Source organism: Aythya ferina (assembly GCF_964211825.1).
Source record: "Aythya ferina genome assembly, chromosome: 3".
NCBI classification, from domain to species: Eukaryota; Metazoa; Chordata; class Aves; order Anseriformes; family Anatidae; genus Aythya; species Aythya ferina.
In genome coordinates, this window is record NC_140298.1 from 1,420,040 (window position 1) to 1,432,992 (window position 12,953).

Genomic DNA, 12,953 nt, shown 5'->3' on the forward strand with positions numbered 1-12,953 from the left:
GCGCCCGTGTGAGAGCCGCCGCCGGCGCCTCCCCCGCCTCTCCCCGCCGCCCGTGCCCGAGCGCGGCGCAGCGCAGCGCAGCTCCGCCGGCGGGGCCCCGGGGCCTCAGCTGCGCGGCCCGGAAATAATGAGGATATCGGGCCCCCATGTCGGACCACTGTGAAGAGAGGGCGACGATGATCGCGGCCGGCGACCTGCAGGAGTTCGCCCCCCGGGGCCGCGAGCACTGCCGGCGCCACCCCAGCGCCCTCACCCTGCAGCTGCGGCGGCTGCAGCCCGCCTCCGAGCTCTGCTCCTCCGACGGGGCGGCCGGCCTGGTGGGGTCCCTCCGCGAGGTCACCATCCACGAGCGGCAGCGGGTACGGCTGCTAACGGGCGGCATTTGCCCTCAGATTAGTAAATTACGAGGTTAAATCGCCCCCCGGGGGGTCCCCGCCGCTCCGCCTGCTGCCCCCGGTGCTGTTAACAGCAGGGGTGGTCCGCGGGAAGGCGCCTGAAGTGCCAAGCAAATCCCTCTTGTCCCCCCGTGCTTTCCAAAAAATCCCGCTTCCTCGGGACGTCGCCCACATCAAGCTGACAGAGTGATCACTGGGAAACTGCCACCCGTTGGGATCCCTTGTTAGCCTGTCACCCTGCGATGCCTTGTAACTTTTCCTAAAAATTATTATTATTTTTTTTTTTTTTAGGAAAGTTGGCAGTTGAGGAAGGGTGCCAGCGATGTTGGGGAAGAAGTGGACTACGACGAAGAGTTGTACGTGGCCAGCAATATGGTCATCTGGAGCAAAGGAAGTAAAAACCAAGCGTCTACCGTTTATAAAGCTTTCACTGTTGACAGCCCTGTCCTACAGGTACGAAAACATGGAAAAACGGTGACTGAATGAACGTACGTTAGCTAAATACCTGCTGGCCACCTTGAATAGTACTTCAGCGTTTTGAGGTGGAATTGTGTTAGTAAATACATACAGATGAGATTCAATAGTAACATCAGATTGTTCTTCAGACATAACTCCGCTGTATTTGGTTTTAGGCCTTGTGGTGTGACTTTACCATAGCCCCGGAAAAATCTGAAAAAGCTGATGGTGAGTTTTATGCTTATTGTAACACCAAACAAATACTTTGAGTTCAGTTCTCAGCATGAGATGTTACTCATCAGGAACTGCTGTATGAAGACTGCTACCCTGCCCCTTGAGTTTACGCTTTGTGTGTAGTGAATGTCTAAGGAAAGAGAGAATGTTAATGTTTTTTGTTTGTTCTGCAGTTTCGGGCACTGATGAAATAGTAGAGAAATGCATCTGCATATTGCAGAACTCATGTATAAACGTGCATAGCATAGAGGGAAAGGATTACATTGCTGCTTTACCCTTTCAGGTAAGTGCTTCACCTTTTTTTTTCATAAATGGGCTTGTCATCTGTTTGCACACTGTACCGTGGTGGGGAGGCGTGCGTAAAGCACTGCTGTTGGTGGCTGCCTGAAATCTTCATTCTGGTGGGTGAACGTGGCAAAGCTGATGAGTGTGGTGGTGTTGTTAGGGCGTTGGAATACTTCTGGAAGTGTGGTGGTGTAACCAGTTGTAAGAAGTGGGATAGTACGGGAGCGCCAGCTTGGTAGTCAGAGAACCTGTGCTTACTGACGTTACCCTTGTCTCAAGAAAAGGCCTAAGCATCTCAGTTTGCTATAATGAGATATCCAAACTTGAAACATAATTGATGCAGTAAATACTTGATACCTTTGTCATGACTATATCTGTAATTCGTTATAGGTTGCAAATGTCTGGCCAACAAAATTTGGTTTGTTATTTGAGCGTAGTAGTTCTTCACATGAAGTACCTCCGAGTCCACCCAGGTATGTGATGAGTGGATTTTGATTGTTTTGCTACAGACTGTTTGTTAATTTAATACTGGAATATAAGAGTTGAAGAGCAATAATGAAAGGATCTGTGTGTTCATCACAGGGACAGGTGAAATGAGAACTCATGGGAAGGGGCTGTATGTCGAGTCATAACCTCCTCTGATACTGTGTTGTCTTTATTGGGAGTGGTGATCCTGAGAACAGGATTTGGGAAGCAAGTAGAGTATTACTAACCTAATTTTATTAAGGTTTGTCCTGGGAATTGGTTTCAGTCTGTGATAGCCAATGGGGAGATTCACTGGGAGAATTGTCACTGAGATTTTTTTTCTCAGCTGCAACATGCTTTGAATGTGTGGAGCATCCAGCCCTGTATTTGTAGACCATGTGCTTGGTAGCTTGACATATAGCTGAAGAGAAGAGTAAGGAGTTGGTAGGCTTGAATGTATCTGCAGCTTGTATATATTTACAGCCTGAATGTGCCTGCTTGCTCTCTCTTGGTCTTTATGTATACATTCCAGGTACTTGTGATTGTCTCGTTCTTGTTAAAATTGGGGCTAGAAATAGAGGTCTGGAAAAGACTCAAGAGAGAAGAATCTGGAAAAGAAAATGTTTCCATGAGCTAACTGCAATGGATGTTCTGTTTTAATTTTGATATAAGCTTAAATGTTAGCTCAGATAAAGAGCCCACTTAATGTGCTGCTGTGGTGTGCTCTCACCACCCTGCCAGTGGGGACAGTGAAATGTCTTTATCCATTTACAAATGGAGTTAGGCAGTGAGTTAGGGGATTTGTTCCATTGAATCTGAACCCTTGATAAGGTGTTAGGTCTTCCAGCCTACTACTGCATGTTTTGTGTCTAGTGGCTGGCCTTGGCCAGCCATCTGCACTGGACCCCTTTGGGATTACTGGATTACTACAGGATGAAGATGTCCCCGTCGCAGGCTTTTCTGCTCTCTGGTACTTTGCAAAAATCACGGTTGATCCTACGTAATCTGGCCTTCCATGAAAAGTTTTACTGCCATCACAGATGGTTGGCACTATTGCTGCTCTGTGGTGGATACAGATTACCTGATGGCTGTCTGCTGGTCTGGAACCTGGGTGGGGAGTTGTGGAACTCAGACTCAGCTGGAGTTTGGGTAAAGAGTTTTCTCCTCCTTGTAACTCCCCTGGTACCAGCTCTGTTCAGTCAAGCCAACTAAAGTTTGTCGTGTGGCCACCAGGTGGGGTCATTCTCAAGTGCTCTGAGAAAATGTAAAAACCTAGACATCGTTTTTGGTAGACCAGCCTTTGTCTGACTCTGCTCAATTAACCAGAAAAGCTTACATTAATGGGATATACGTCTCTGCTGTTAGCTTTCGGGCTCAGATTTGTTAAGGTCTGAAGAGTTGTTTTGGGATTGCAGCATGTGCACTGGTTGCATGAGAGAGCAATTATGCTTGTTAGCATTTGTTTTTTGAACATGATTTGTTTCATTTCTTTCTAGAGAACCTTTGCCCACCATGTTCAGCATGCTACATCCATTAGATGAGATAACACCTCTTGTCTGTAAATCTGGAGGTAAGTTTAGATCATTAAGCATTTGACGTCAAATGCTTAATGTATCACTCAAGCGTTTTCTGTATTACAAAATTGGCAAATAATCACTCATTCAAGAATTCAGGATTGGGTTGTTTTAGCTGCTTCACGAACAGGGAAACTGTTCAAGAAAGAAGCCCAGACTGCAGGGAAAAAATAAGAGTATGAAAAATGCTAACCTTGTAAATGATAACACTGCTGTGGAAATAATGTTTTCATCTTAACTGAAGTTAACTACTTCTTTAGCAGGTGTGTTTGGCTCTGCTAGAGTGCAGTATGTTGCTGATTACACCATGAGGATCGTGTTCCTCAGTGCTGAACCTTCCATTGTGATGACCTATGATACCATACAGAGTTTACATACTGTTTGGGCTCTTCGTAGAGTAAAGCCAGAGGTACAATTTTATTACTGACTAAATACTGTTCCAAAATTTGTGTGTGTGTTTACATGCCATTATGGCCGTGCCGGTTAGAAATGGCTGATTATTTATTTATGCCAAAAAATAGGGTGACATTAAAAAAAAAAAAAAATCTTTCATGTTTTTGACTGTACCACAGTCATGGAGATCACATAATAGCGATGGCTATGTACTATACTGTGCTTATCATGATGTTCCTTCCATTGTACCAGAAGGTTTGGACTGTGCTCAAACTGTTGTTTTCCATAAGAAAAGTGACAGCTTACTGCCTGAAAACCATGGGAGTAATTATGGTGACTGGAAGGGAGAAAGCATGGTTGGAAGGAATAATTTTTAGGCTAAGTACCTACATAGACATATGTTTTTAACATCTAACTGATTAGATAAGCTGTTTGAGTGTCATCCTGGCTGTTACTGCCCATGTGTGATTTGAACGTAGAGAGCTCTTTTCTCTCCCAGGAGCAGAACACGGTGCTGAAGTTCTCGGAGCAGATGGGCACACCACAGCATGTGGCCACCAGCAGCTCTTTGACTGCTCATCTCAGGAGCCTTTCAAAAGGAGACTCGCCTGTGGCCTCACCTTTCCAAAACTACTCATCTATCCACAGCCAGAGCAGATCAGTGTCATCACCCAGCATGCAGTCCCGCTCGCCGTCCATCTCCAACATGGCTGCTTTGAGGTGGGTGCTGAACATAACGTGTAAACAGATGATACCAAAGGAATTTGAGTGACAGAACAGGCAGCACATCTGGTATTGTTGTCTCTCTGCCCTTACAAGTCTGTCTGCCTAAGGTGTACGTGCCTTCTCTGTTACACCATCTGAACGCCCCCTTGGAATGCTCTTGTGACGTTTATGTGCTATTACCTTTGTAGCACAGGAGGGTAATTGGTGTGTAGGAGACAAAGAGACTATTCTGTCATCACACAGCAAGTCTGGTGGAGTTAAAAGACCTGGAGACAGTTTCCGAGTCCCAGAAGTGTTTTCAGTTTCTAAAGAAAGCCATGTTTAGAGGGAACAGGTTGAGATATATTTTTACATACTGGACCACACACAGTAAAATGTTGGTTTTCTTACTTCTGAAGTTTCATTTATTGGATTTTGACAGAGATGACTGGAAGAGAATGGAGAATTGTTTTCATACGACAATGTATTGCTAAAGGAAGCCAATACTGCGCTATCTGCTGTTTCAGGAGGATTTTGTTTTTAAAGTCTCAATGCATGAGCTTCCTGGCTTAACGGGGATTCTCTATCTGGTTTTGTAAATTCACTTTTCAGTAGTGTTTTATGTCTTTGCTTGCAGCCGCTCTCATTCCCCTGCCCTGGGAGTACATTCGTTCTCAGGAGTTCAGAGGTTCAACTTTTCCAGCAATACTCAGTCACCGAGGAGGCACAGTATTATACATTCTCCGAACAGCACTTCCAGTGATTCCTTTCTTATAACAGAAACCGAACCAATCGTTCCTGAGCTATGTATAGATCATCTGTGGACAGAAACCATCACAAACATGAGGTTAAGTGCTTTTGCTGGAATGTGAGATTTCCAGTGTGGGCTGGGGAAGGGAAGTAAAATGACAGCTTATTTTCCATGTGTGCTTTTTTCCAAATAGCACTGATTTTAAAAAGGTGCATGAACCTGCACTTCCTAATTTTTCAGAAAAGTGATGCTCACTAAGTGCCTAGATCTCTTGAACAGAGAGTTGGGCACTTGGAATGGTTTTCTTTCTTGTGTTACTCGTAGTTCTCTGAACTGGGTAGCGCTTTCATGAGATCTCTCAAGCAAAGCAGGTTCAAATCTGACCATTGATTTAGGTGTCCAGTTTTGTTTGTTTTTGTTGTTGTTTTGAAAAACTCTTTAGGGGGAATATCTCTTGCCCTGTTACCATCAAAAAGGACAAAACACACCATAAAACTTAAGATTGAATGGGAGAGCAAAGCCAAATATCATGTGCTCTGCATGCCAAAAAGTAGGGAACGTGAAGACTGGAGTGCTAGAAAATTAATTTATAGTGGAAGGACTAAAACTGAGACTAGCACATTCTTAGCAACTTGATGCACTGCTAATTGAAGTCCAATGAGTCCCTACAGTCTGTGGCCATTGTGTTTTCTTAATTAATTTTTTTATAGTAAACCTAACGCTGTGCTGATCATTGTGTCTCATTTGCAGAGAGAAGAATTCCCAAGCATCAAAAGTGTTTATTACTACTGACCTTTGTGGGCAGAAGTTCTTGTGCTTTTTAGTGGAATCCCAGCTCCAGCTGCGGTGAGCATTCCTGTCTTGGGGACAGGTGAAAAAAGGGGAACACTCTAAAAATTACTAGCCAGATATGGGTTTTAATGTACTTACTCCTTCAAGTAGTGGAAACTGTTACGACAAAACGAAGTATATCACTGTCTCTCATATGGCTTGTTTTTAACCAGATTGGCATATATTGTTCGGGCTATTTAAAGGAAACTGAAATTGCAAGAGTATGTTTGCTGTACTTTGAGTGGTATTCTTATTTATCCTCAACTTTACCCAGTAGAATTACATTGGGGATTTCAATTAGAGTAGGAGAGTAAAAGTAAAATGATAGCAGGGCAAAACAAGCAAAGGAAGGAGGAAGTAACCAAGTATACCGCAGTATAGTTAACTGTACCATGTAACACAACTTTAATTTTTTGTCTTCTTTCTGTAACAGCAGATAGGACAGTCCTTTTACGTTTCCTGTTGTTTTCTCAAATCTCTAGGTGTGTAAAGTTTCAAGAGAGCAACGATAAGTCACAGCTGATCTTTGGCTCTGTTACCAATATTCAAGCAAAGGATGCAGCTCCAGTGGAGGTATGTATCTTTGTATAAACTGTTAGCTGTTCAGTGTCCTGCTTTGTCATTTGTGTCATCCAGTTGTAATATTTTACTTAAATACAAGAAGCTGAATGTGGTGTTTGATTCTTGCAGGGCATTGATACACTGCTGGTTCTGGAAGGCAGTGGCAATCTAGTGCTTTATTCCGGAGTGGTTCGGGTAAGTAACGGTGTTTTCTGTTCCCAAACAAATGTTTGAATCTTTCGTTACAAACTAGGCTGCGAAGAGGAATCTTGGCCTTACATGATACCATTTTAAGCTAGTGCAGACTGTCTCTGATTTGAGACTTGATTGAGAAGGTGCCTGTGCTTATGTACCAAGTGTAGTTTCTGTGCAGTGCTGGGAAGATGGTTCTGAAGAATGACTGGCTCCTTGTGGTACAACTAAATAACCTCTTAAGCATTTTTTTATTTTTTATTTACAATAGTAAAATGCAAAAGTATTGCAATTCTTTCAAACAAAGAGAATGTCAAGAATATGGAAAACAAGATTTTTTCCTAAACTAAAACTTCTGAAACTCCTATGTAGGATGCTGGACAGTTTTAGATGTCAAATCATTCTGCTTTACAGAGGGTTGTTGTTAGGATGGATGCAATTCATTCAAAATAATTAAAACATTTTTTTAATTGTATAGAGATGCACTATGCTCTTTCAATGTATGCAGAGGATTTGGACACAGGGGTCTGCACATAAAGATGTGTGTGTGTGTAGTAAGTATACTGAGGAAAAAAACACTCTGAAAGTATAGCTTTCCTAATTAAACTGCTTAAAACATTTGGTGGAAATAGAACTGTAAGCAGTAGTGTACAATACTGACCATATATGGTAGTTTTTTCAGTGTATCGTGATCTGAAGAAAGGCTTAAAACTGATGACAGCTTTTTAATTTTCAGAGGCTTTAGGTCAAATACACGTCCAGTTTTCTTAAAACTTTTCCTTTAAGATGTTAAAATCTGAAAACATCCATATATCTAAGAAAGCTCATGGAAGCATAGGCGTGAAATTTATTTTCCCATATATTGTTCATAAAAGGTGGGAAAGGTTTTTATTCCTGGACTGCCTGCTCCATCCCTGACAATGTCCAACCAAATGCCTCGGCCGAGCACTCCATTGGATAGTGTCAGCACTCCATCCAAGCCTTTGAATAAACATCTGGGGCCCTTAGAAGAGGTAAGAAGAAACAAAATCCTGCCTTGAAAAGGTTTTAGATGTAACAGCTTTGGCATAATTTATCAAGTAACTGGATACCTTTTTTTGCTAGAATGTATTCTGTGAATATAAATAGCATATGTATTCCATTACTTGTACCCAGACAGATTTATTGAAAATGTAGTGGGAATGGTATTTTATGCTGATATCTTCTATTTGGGAGTGGTCTTTATTCAAAATTGAGTAGTTCTACATAAAAGCTTCCTTGTGAACATTTTAGCATGTAAAAACAAACTTTACAATCCCTGAGACGTATCTGTTTCTAAATTACAAGGCATCTGAAGGCAGACACATCAGTTTTCTTTTAGAGGGGCTTCCAGTCCCTTCTCATTGCTTAAGAGTGCAGAATTGAGGCTTGGACATGGCTGGGAACACAAGTATTTTGCCAGAAAAGGTCTGTGTTACTTTGAACCTTGTGTAGCTGTCATTAAAGACTCATTACGGCTCTACTTCTCTTATTTCTCCATGGTTCATCAAGAACACTCTCTTTCTTTCCACCCTAGTTTTCAGCTTCCTTCTCCACAGACTCCATCCGTAGTTTCTTTATCTACCACACTTCCTATTCCTCTGCCTGGTTTAATTTGGATGCATTGATACATTAAGATAAATGAATGTAGAGTGATGGCTGAGGGCAGAGCTGGGTATGTGACACAAATCTTGTAAGCCATGTTCAACATGCGGGACTAGCTGACAGAGTAAACTGAAAAGGCAATTTAAGTACTTGTTTATTTAATGCTTGGCAATTAAAAGTTTGGCATTTTTCCTTCAAATGATTGATTGATTTCAACTTTTGAGGTATCTTTTGGAACTAATTTGTTTATTTTTCTTCTGTAAGCCACTGAATACACAGTGATCTATTTTGTGCTGCCCTGTTTGTTCACCTATTTATGATTTTTGTAAAATTTCTGATGGAAAGGATGGAAAGACGCTCACAGTTGTTTTCAAAATACATATTAATACTTCAAAAATGGTCATTTTAGCTGTCCTTTGTTCGGTTGCTCTTGTTTTAACAATTCTATGCAATCACTTTTACCACTTTTCAGAGTGTGCTTTTGTCACCAGTTCCAGAGCTAAGGGATTCTTCCAAACTTCATGACTCGACTTATGTGGAGGACTGCACATTTCAGCAGCTTGGAACTTTCATTCATTCTCTACGAGACCCTGTCCACAACAGAGTAACTTTAGTAGGTATTCTGTAATTTGAGTCAACACTTAGCAAAGCAAAATGAGGGGTAAGCTTACTTCTACTGTATAGTAAGACATTGCTAGCAGCTCCTGACCAATAGCAAGGTTATATATTACTCTACAGAATACCCTAGAAGGCACAGAAGTTTATCAGTTCCTTCAAGTGAGTCAGGTCAAGATTCATTTCAAGTGTCTCATGTAGCTATCATATGAGGTCACAAATCTTAAATGTAACAAATACCCAAGAGTTAGGAATATGCTTAATATATAAATGAGTTCTGAGCTGATGAAAAAGGACCCTAGCTTTATCTAAAGATACATCTTGTAATTCAACTCTTACATTTATTTTTTTTTCAGGAACTTAGCAATAACACAATGGTTCGGATTACAATTCCTGAAATTGCCACTTCGGAACTAGGTACAAGTCAGAATCTGTCACATGAAATATGTTGCATAATTTTTGAGGGTTCTTTTTTGAAGTAGTTTATGCATAGCTTAGACTACAGTGATTCAGTACCATGTATTCCAATCACCGTTAGCTTACCTTGTAGAGCTGCTGCTATTTATTTAGTTATGTTCTGTTACTTCTAGTGTTTCACCTGCCACACTTTTAGAACTTCCTGTGTTCTTTAAGTTGCTTTATTCTCTACTGTTTATGTTCTTGCTTGAGGCTGAGATGTCAGTTCAGACACAAGTTGGTTTCATTAATAAGCAAAAAGACATTTCCCCCCCGGCTTTGTGTGGTGAATTAGAGAGGCTGTGTTTAACCTGAACTGAAGGAACAGAAGGTTGTGTGGTGTGGCTTTTATTGAAACAGTTTCCGGAAAGTTAAAAGTAGGTCCAAGAACTGTAGAGATTTTTAGCACTGACTGGATGAGTAGTATCAGGAAGTAAGATGGAAAACTGGCCTAACTTTTGCTTTTTTTCTGTCCCAACAGTGAAAAGATGTCTGCAAGGGGTCAAAGCTATCCTGCCCAAGGAAATAGCTGTACAGATGCTTGTCAAGTGGTACAATGCTTATAATGCTCCAGGAGGACCAAATTATCATTCAGAATGGAATTTATTTGTAACTTGTCTCATGAATATGATGGGTTATAACACAGAGAGACTGGCCTGGACGCGTAATGTAAGCAAGCGTGTATGTTTGTTTTCCTAGCTTAGGTTACTACTACTGGTAATTCTTCAAGGTTTGAAATGGTTAGAGAGACACTGAAGTAAAAAGTAGATTGTATCTTGTTTTAAACGATGAATCAGTTCTATATTTCTAAATTTCAGGTATACGTTTTAGTCTGTGCTTATCATGATACTTGTAAGATTCTTACCACTAAATGGTCAGGTGAAAATAAATTATGAAGATTTTACTCCATTTCATAACTAACACTGATGCACTAAACATTTGTTTCAAGTAACCCATATTAAAGCTATTTTGTTTAGAAGCACAGATCACAATTCCTGTTTCCTGTTTCTTAAAGAAGATTCTCCCTGCAATTTCCCAGCAGTTGGCAGCATTTAAAGTTCTATTTTTCTAGCTGTTTCACTGAATTTATTTGGAATTTTCTGTGAGTTTTCTGCTAGCAAGTACATTTGCAGCACTCACAGGAGGTGGAGGGGGGGGAAAGCAGGGATATGTATATTGCTGAAATTAAAGGAATTACAGTATACCCATGTGGCTAGCGTTGGCTCATCCCTACCTTTTCATCTGTCCTAGTAAATACCAGGTGTTAGGCAGTCAAACTGTGAAGTTCATGCACCATACACTAGACTAACTAGCTGTGTAAGAAAATCTAATTGCAATATGTGTTTTATGTGAAAACAAAGTATCAATACAATTGGTGATTTAGCTATGCAACCTTGGACGTTTTAATATTGAGCTACTTTTGGTCTTCTCATTTCTTACAGCTTGACTTTGAAGGATCGCTTTCACCAGTTATTGCTCCAAAGAAGGCTAGGCCGTCAGAAACAGGGTCAGATGAAGTAAGAAATGGTTCTCTTTTACAAATAAAAGCTGCAGGGGTGAGGGGGTTGAGTTTTTTTTGTTTTGTTTTTTAAAGGCAAACAGGGGAACTCCTGAGTAGTGCATTTCATCTGAGTTCACCCAAGATTACAAGCCTTTGGGGGAAGAAAAGTTATTTTGCCCTGTGCTGTGGCTGTATCGTGTGACCTTGCTTGTCAGGGTCCCAGTTTCAGAGAAGTTGGACTCAGTAATGAATGTAATATGAATTACAAAGCAGCCCCGGGCAGTCTCCTGACAATGTCAATTGTCTCCTAGATTCTTTATGCCTTTAAAATAAAGTTGGCTTACTCTCCTGTCCACTCAGCACCTTTAGCAAGCTAGGGGAATCAAATTACATACTTCACTGAATGCACCGATTCTCATTGAATTCAGTAGAGTGTTGAAGATTGATTCACTGAGTTTTGCCTAGGCAGGAATAGGAAGTTTTCTTACGCAGGCAGTGGATGAGACTTACTAGCATTCCACTATAAGAGGCTTATAAGCTACGGTGATTCAGTCATGCCATTAGTTTTTTGTGTGTTGACAGTTCAGTGAGCCCATGGGGCTACAGGCTGCAGTCTGCCTGAAACAAAAGGTAAGATCTAATGCCTGATGTACTATGATAGGGGAGGTGCAAAGAAGACTGGGAGCACTGGGTGAATGGCATAAATACTCAGGAAGATGTGTCATGAACAGAATTATTGGTGCAAAAAGGCACTTTAAATCAGCTTTTTGTTTTTATGTTCTCTTACGTATAAGGCTTTGTTTCTTTAATGTATTAGAGGTGGAAAAAAACAAACAAGGATGTAACTTAGCACTTGAATCTTGCTGCTGCATAGCTTGCAGGGTTTGTGTGGCACATTCACCATAGAACAATTACATTTGTATTGGTTTAGGGGAAAACCTTCTTCTGCAATGGTGCTTTGGAGTTCACTTGCTGGAAGTTTTTGTTCTCTGAACCTCTGCCTCTTTCTCCTGTTTGTTTGATCTAGGACTGGGAATACCTCTTGAGCTCTGATTACCATAGGAATTTTGAGTCTCATCCTGTAGCCAAAGCCTTGAGATTGGACCCTCTGGAAGTTTCAGCTCCAAAGGATGACTTTTTACAGAGCCTTAGCCTGGATTCCTCAACCCTCCTTTTTACCCATATTCCTGCTATTTTCTTTGTTCTTCACCTGATCTATGAGGAGCTCAAACTGAATAGTCTAATGGGAGAAGGAATTCGTTCACTTGTTGTTCTTCTGGTTCAGCTGGCCAGGTATGCCAGACTGACAAATCACAGATATTGTATATTGTTCATTGTCTCTCGATGATGGCTGTATATGTTTTATTTATTTATTTTAAAAGAGGAATTGGATGGACTTCTCATATTTTTGAAGAAAATGAATAAATAATGGTTAAAGATATTTCTAGTAGCAAATCTCTTGTATAGTTCTTGCTACTTGCCATCATCAGCATGATTCACAAATCTTAGTTCTTGGTAGTTGGGTTTTATCCCTGTGGTACAAGAAAGGGCGAGTGAGGAAGTATGCTCAACAGATTTTGTAGGTCAGTTTTTTGTTTGTTTTTTTTGTTGTTCCTTCTAATGTGGTTCACATCTCTTTCATTTCAGGGACTTAAAACTTGAAGCTTATATAGATTATTACTACAGAGACTATCCGGCCCTTGTAAAAAGCTCCAGACAGACTTGCATAATTGATCAAGGTGAGTTTGAAATTAGAACAATATAGCCACAAACTGGTGCATTCAGTCTGGTGCCTCCACGAGATGCTTCACAGAACAAAGACCTGGGAGGGAATGATGTTTTTATTCTAGAAAACTCCTAGCTTAGGCTTGCTGAGAAATGCTAGCAGAGAGCTGTAGAAAAGCCTGGTAGTGAGA

The 12,953-nt window shown here is 41.1% G+C and overlaps 1 protein-coding gene across 4 annotated transcripts in view; it reads left to right on the forward strand.

The window, feature by feature from the left end:
- ANAPC1 (anaphase promoting complex subunit 1) overlaps nt 1–12,953 on the forward strand; it is a 35,729-nt gene continuing 22,776 nt past the window's right edge. Inside the window, exons 1-20 of one of the 4 annotated variants that reach the window (XM_084514701.1) lie at nt 1–359; nt 687–848; nt 1,028–1,079; nt 1,259–1,368; nt 1,761–1,843; nt 3,332–3,405; nt 3,670–3,818; nt 4,302–4,522; nt 5,145–5,354; nt 6,009–6,104; nt 6,572–6,662; nt 6,780–6,845; nt 7,718–7,855; nt 8,938–9,078; nt 9,437–9,497; nt 10,018–10,205; nt 10,979–11,053; nt 11,620–11,667; nt 12,065–12,330; nt 12,685–12,776. In XM_084514701.1, coding sequence (XP_084370827.1) covers nt 147–359; nt 687–848; nt 1,028–1,079; nt 1,259–1,368; nt 1,761–1,843; nt 3,332–3,405; nt 3,670–3,818; nt 4,302–4,522; nt 5,145–5,354; nt 6,009–6,104; nt 6,572–6,662; nt 6,780–6,845; nt 7,718–7,855; nt 8,938–9,078; nt 9,437–9,497; nt 10,018–10,205; nt 10,979–11,053; nt 11,620–11,667; nt 12,065–12,330; nt 12,685–12,776 — 2,536 coding nt within the window. In that variant the 5' untranslated portion in view covers nt 1–146. The remainder of the gene's footprint in view (nt 360–686; nt 849–1,027; nt 1,080–1,258; nt 1,369–1,760; nt 1,844–3,331; nt 3,406–3,669; nt 3,819–4,301; nt 4,523–5,144; nt 5,355–6,008; nt 6,105–6,571; nt 6,663–6,779; nt 6,846–7,717; nt 7,856–8,937; nt 9,079–9,436; nt 9,498–10,017; nt 10,206–10,978; nt 11,054–11,619; nt 11,668–12,064; nt 12,331–12,684; nt 12,777–12,953) is intronic. The other 3 variants (XM_084514702.1, XM_084514703.1, XM_084514704.1) reach the window with 3 other exon arrangements.